Raw genomic sequence first — 6090 nt, 5'->3', positions numbered from 1 at the left:
ATATATATATAAATAAACACACACGCATATATAATAATATAATCCTCTAATAAAGCTGAATAAATATGCTAGTAATTATTGCTGAATAAATATGCTAGTAATTAATTATGCGAGTAATCTGTTTCCAGAGAAATTAGTCTACAAACGAATTTCATTTTACGTTGAAAAGATTTTCAAACATAAATTAATTAAAAAATTCTTTTTCTAAATAATTTCTCTTATATCTTAATCTTTCAATAAGACGATTGTTGCATGGACTTCTTTTATGTTGCAGCCTGGGCGAGTCGTTACTCTAATCGAGGACAAAGAGGTACTTAATTTAATTATAATGCAGTGTAAAATAATAATATAAATTATCGACTATGAGAATCATATGCAATATAGATTTTTTTATTCACTTGCAGGCTGTAGTTTATGGACGAGCGTTCCAACTTCAAAACAATTGCAATGTGGATAACTTTTCCTACTTAGAAAACCGCGAATGTACCTTAGGAGGATACGACCTGACAACTATCGCGACGTTTTACAGCCAGCACGGGGACTTGCAATTCCCCGTGATAATTTACATTGCCACCAACAAGAACAAACAGTGGCTCGGCGAGGCATCGTTGCAAATTGTAGCGCGTCAAATCACTGAATGTTCCGGTCCAAGTGGACATAACGTTGAATATCTTTTACGGTAAGAGATATACAATGTAAGTCTGTTTTCTAAGTTCATCATTATCTGTTACTTGATACGTTGATAACGTTATAATTTATATAATAAAACGATAAGTATTGTCTGGTCGATGTGACAGCTTGGCGGAGTTCATGCACCGTTACTTGCCGGAGGCTCACGACGAGCATCTCTTCACGCTGGAAATGTTAGTACGTTCGCGAATAAAGGAAGAGAATATGTGCTTGGTGACGTTGATGGGAAATAACAATTTCGACATCGACCTCGACGCGGAATCGGCTGTTCCCGCAGAAGAAGTTAACGAGCGATCCAGGGAGAACTCTTTCCAGTTTAGTGCGCGAATTCCGTCCAAAAGCTTGCGTTGTGTAAAAATGTAATCAATTGGATCGTACAGTTGTATTTTACACAACTTTGATTACACATCCGTACGATAACGAATGAAGGAAGCGGAAGCTTATCTTCTTAGAAATGTACAATTCGGTAAATTTCCGAATATATAAAAATGCAAAACTAGTAGTTGATTTCATTAGTATCCTAGTTTGCATTTTTATATATTTAGAAATTTATAAAAATTACGCGTACAAATTTTCGTTTTGAACGAATCTAAAAATAATGAGACAAGTAATTACTTGAAAAGAAACGTAAAGAAAAGAAGCTAGAGTCTATATTTAAAAAACTAGTTACAAATTTTTCTGAGAATATGATCTCGCTAATAACTGTCTCCTTTGAAAGTTATATATGCAGTATATGTTCGTGAGATGTTGTGATGATTGTTAATTTTATATCGCGCAACGTGCTGGACACGTGAATCTAAATCGAATTCCTCTATTTACTATTTTATAACACGACTCTGTATTTACGTATTTTTATTATTTTTAATATAAGAGACATTATGTCTTCTATTATTTTAATATATTGAAAGTGATAATTATAGAGTTGCAAATAATGATAAAAAATAGTTTTTTTTTAAATTGCGAAAAGATTTTTAAAGCTTGAGATATAGATAATAAATAAGATTTTTAAAGCTTGAGATATTGACATAAATGAAAAAAAAGATATGAAAGAAAAGTATTTTATGCATGAAACATTTATGGAAGACCCTTCATGTCTTCTATATTCTGACATCGCAAATTTATAATTCGTTTATACATCGATTTAATTACTGTACTCTGACATAATTCGCGCGTTTGTGTTTATATAGGGGCTATTTTGTCAGTTTCAAATTTAAAATAATATGAAAGTTTATAATGACAAACAATATAATCTCTTTGTGACGTACTTACAACGCGTATACAGTCATGATTGATTTCTTGGGAACACAAGCACAACTTTCAAATATTTAATATGTACTGTTTAGAAACAAATATTATCGTGAGAAATGAAAAGGCCTTGTTCTACTTTATGTATTATTTTTTTAATAAACAATATGCCATGTTTTATGAACATGTAATATAAATATAAATTATTAGTAATTTATATAATATGTAATGTATTTATTAATGTAAAATTTAAAGAATGCCTCTATGTAAGATAAAAAGTATAAGTTTTTAACATATGTTGATAAAGTAGGAAAATTATTACTGAACATCGATCGATAAGCTAGCGACTTTATATTTGTAATTTTGCTATCGGTAAAATTGTTACCTTGGACATTATTTCTTATAAATATATTTTTAAATTTAAAAATTTTACGTACATATGATTTTTATCTCTTTGAATATATAAAATAATTTTCCTGATCATTATCTCGAAATTACTAGAAGATAATGAACTTCTTTTGCGTCCATTTATTCGGCTAATGAGGATGGCGTTTGATGGGAAATTTTACGCGTATATGTATTGAATTTTTTAAAACACATTCAATCGTCGAGAAATTTATGAACGGTACATCGTAATATGGAACAGTCATTCATCCAGCCGCTTAGACTCTCCATGAATATTAGACTGATCATCCTATGGAACGTTGCGCTGCATTTTAGCTACCATTATTTTACGTAATAATTCGAACGTTCAAGTTTTAGAAAAAAAGATTTCCTGGAGAACACGTTCGATAACAGTATTCTAACGGAACAATCATATCCGCTCTGCGTCGTTTTATTAGCGATATTATGTTCATGATTTAATCGATTTAAGTTGTCGAAATGATTGAAAACATCGTTTTGCTAACAATCAAGAAAGCGAGCCGCTAAAATTTGATGAAGAAGACTGTACGCAATAATTTCATCTGTGATAAGTAATTAATTAACAATTAAAACATAAAATAACACAACATAGAACAGAAATATTTTTAATCTTTAAATCAAAAGCATAGCGGAAGTCGAGTTTCAGATCGTTTAAAATTATCTTTTTTTTTTTTAAAGGAAAGCTGTAACGTATGTACATATTTTATAAAGTATTAGCATTTTTAATCTAAAAGATTATAACGGACTGTTCACGAAAAAAAAAGACATTTTGGACTTGGCCCGATTGCCGTATTCGCGATGCAATTACACGTTATGGTCTCGACTTAAGTCCCTAGAGTATCTCAAAGTCACGCGTTTACAGGCGTGAGTCGGGCTTAGAACGGGTTTACGTTGAACATTTATCGCGCGACACTTCAGAAAAAAAGGATACTCACACAGCTCGTCTTCATAACGCAAAAGAAACCTATACAACATTCGCTTCTCACGCATCTTTTTTCTCTCATCGATGAGTAATCGAAAATATAAATAGCAATCACGTAGAGCGTATATTGGATCTATATAATCGAAGTAATTATGCTTAATTTCTCGTATCAGTCCTTTGCACTACAGCATATATGTATAAAATAACATAACTTTTTTCAATATCAAGTATCAAATATAGAAATCGTACGATCATGTTTTTGATTTCGACAGCGATCATTCTTCGAACGGATTTTAATTCACCTAATTCTTACAAGGGAACGTTACGCAATCTATAATCCGATTCTTCGGCGTTACGTCAGACTGAACATTGTTTTAGTTATGGATGCCGATTTCTTATGATAAAGAGAAATCCGTCTGTTAAAGTTATTTCAAGCCGACTCAAACAAATAATAACGATTTACCCGCATAGTCTTTACAGAATGGACATATACCGGCGTCCGTCACGCATCGCGACGTTAGAACTAGCCAGATATCTCAGGGATAACGTTACTCGGTAGCAGTGCGTCTACTGTCCTGTAATTGCTGTATTAAGAATAGACCAAAGAAATCGATTAAAATCTCTTTACAAATAATATAAAAGTTATATTAAAACTTTCCTTTCAAAAGAGAATCAGAAGTCTATGACAAAAAAGAAAGTCAATCAAATCAAAATATTTTGATCTACTTAAGCTTTCTAAATATAATTTAAACCTCTGTATTGCTTATATAAATATATATAAAATATTTCTAATATTTATAATTTTTATACAGTAGAAGAATAATTGCGCACATAAATTATATATAATTTTAACTTCGTACATTATAAATTATATATGATTTCAATTTCACACACCTAACATTTGATTGAACGCCTATATGTTTGATCTCAATCATAATTTATAAAATTATATTTATTATATTTATTAAATTTATTATATTTATTAAACTTATAAAATTATATTTGCAACCGATAGGCGTGTGAAATTGAAATCATCCGTCATTAACGTTCATAATGAAAGTACAACGATCGTTTTTTACTTCCTTAAAGCCGCGGGTATCGCGGATGGAAATTTATGTAACGACATGCCGTGCTGCCTGTCCTCTTGTTGCAATGATATTTACTGTGAAAAGCGAATGAAGACGCTGCTGCATGCAACAAATTGGATATACTCGGCATGAAGAAGTTAACAACTCGCACACGAGCCAACTCGAGCGTGTACGGAGTATACGCTTCGTTTCGCTGAAATAATAACGAAGATCCCCAGACCCGGCCCGTGTCGTCATGGTGTAAGCAGGAATTTCTTGCTCTCCTTTCCTTTACATTTTCACCCAAAATTACAAAAAAGTTCCCGCAAACGTCGACTGCGGAAACTCCGAGCGTGGGGAATTAATGCAAGAGACATGCAATACGAAAGAACTTCTAATTAAATTTCGCAAAAAGCTTCGTTTTTGTTGAGCAAGATGATTATTCCCTCGAAATACGCATGCGATATATAACAGTTTCGAAAAATTAGAATCATCCGTTTTAATTAACTTGTTACATATCACGATTTCTCGGAGTTTTGTATTTTTAATTTCTGAATATGTATTAATTATTTTAGAAAATCAATCAGATTTGAATCTCTGAATGATTACCGTAATTGAGTGATACACGCGATGTTAACACCCACAGCTTCTCAAGGGCTATGAGTACACAGCAAATTGCTGAGCTCGCGCAAGAAACGTCCTACACCATAGAACCAATCGGTTTTATAAGTCGATTTCAACGATTGACAAATCAACGATCCGGCAATGCCGATCGTGTCCGCGCATGAAAATACATAGGCAATAGCGACAAAAACGTCGTTAAGGACATGCGGCAAGAGCTCAAGGAGCGTAAAATGTGGCACATTACGCTATGCAACGTGATTTCCATCGCTAGTTGTTGTGATCAGTAAAATCTTTCCGCGTTTCAAGTATGAAAAAGCTTGATATAACAAATAATCACATTATTTTCCCTTCTCTCTTTCGGTTTGAAACTAACTTACCTAATATAAATCTTATCGATAGAATTAGTGATTTAGCTAATATTTTAAATATTAATATTAACTTTTTCTTAATTTTCTAAATATAAATTTGAATATTATCCTGTTAATCGCCTTCTTGCAATAATTTTATTTATTCCTGCTTTGTAATTATTTAATATTTATACATTATGAAAATATTTGAACAAGCAGATTAAAGATACACGTACGCATCAAACATGGTATTTTTAACAAAAAGTACTTTTAAATCAATTAAATGCAAGAAGGAAGAAGATAATGTAAAGTTAAACGATAGCATTTTGCTAGCAATTAATCGTAACTATCTGCTTTGTAAATATAACACTATGGTTACAAGCGTCTCAGAGAAATTTCTCTGAGAAATGTGCAACTGCAAGACAATGCCGTGGTTCCCGTGGAGCATAAATACACGAATCAAACCGTGCATTAACATCTTGCCACAATTACACGCGTCTCTTTATTATTACACGTCGAAAAACTTTCGCTGCGCAGACATTTTTATTTCCTACCAATTTCCACAGAGCGCACGTTACATGCAACTTTTTCTCATGCACTTCTCTACCGCATCCTGTTTACAATTTGGGAAAGAAAAGATCTGCGGCAGTTATTTTCAAAACAAAGATAATCTATAGAATGCGCCAGCATATTTTTTTCAAATAATCGAATAATTATAGCTAATATTTTACAAGTTTTTATAAACAATATATATATATATATATATATATAT

At 32.1% G+C, this 6090-nt stretch overlaps 1 protein-coding gene across 3 annotated transcripts in view; it reads left to right on the top strand.

Annotated features, from left to right (window-relative positions):
• Positions 1-1519, top strand: part of LOC108687748 (glutathione-specific gamma-glutamylcyclotransferase 1) — a 5763-nt gene extending 4244 nt beyond the window's left edge. For all 3 annotated transcript variants that reach the window (XM_018193686.1, XM_018193688.1, XM_018193687.1), the window contains exons 3-5: positions 275-310; positions 405-679; positions 798-1519. In XM_018193686.1, coding sequence (XP_018049175.1) covers positions 275-310; positions 405-679; positions 798-1053 — 567 coding nt within the window. In that variant the 3' untranslated portion in view covers positions 1054-1519. The remainder of the gene's footprint in view (positions 1-274; positions 311-404; positions 680-797) is intronic.
• Positions 1520-6090: the final 4571 nt, after the last annotated feature.

The sequence above is a fragment of the Atta colombica genome, unplaced genomic scaffold (assembly GCF_001594045.1).
Source record: "Atta colombica isolate Treedump-2 unplaced genomic scaffold, Acol1.0 scaffold216, whole genome shotgun sequence".
In the NCBI taxonomy this organism is placed as follows: Eukaryota; Metazoa; Arthropoda; class Insecta; order Hymenoptera; family Formicidae; genus Atta; species Atta colombica.
This window is presented reverse-complemented; position numbering and strand designations above follow the sequence as displayed.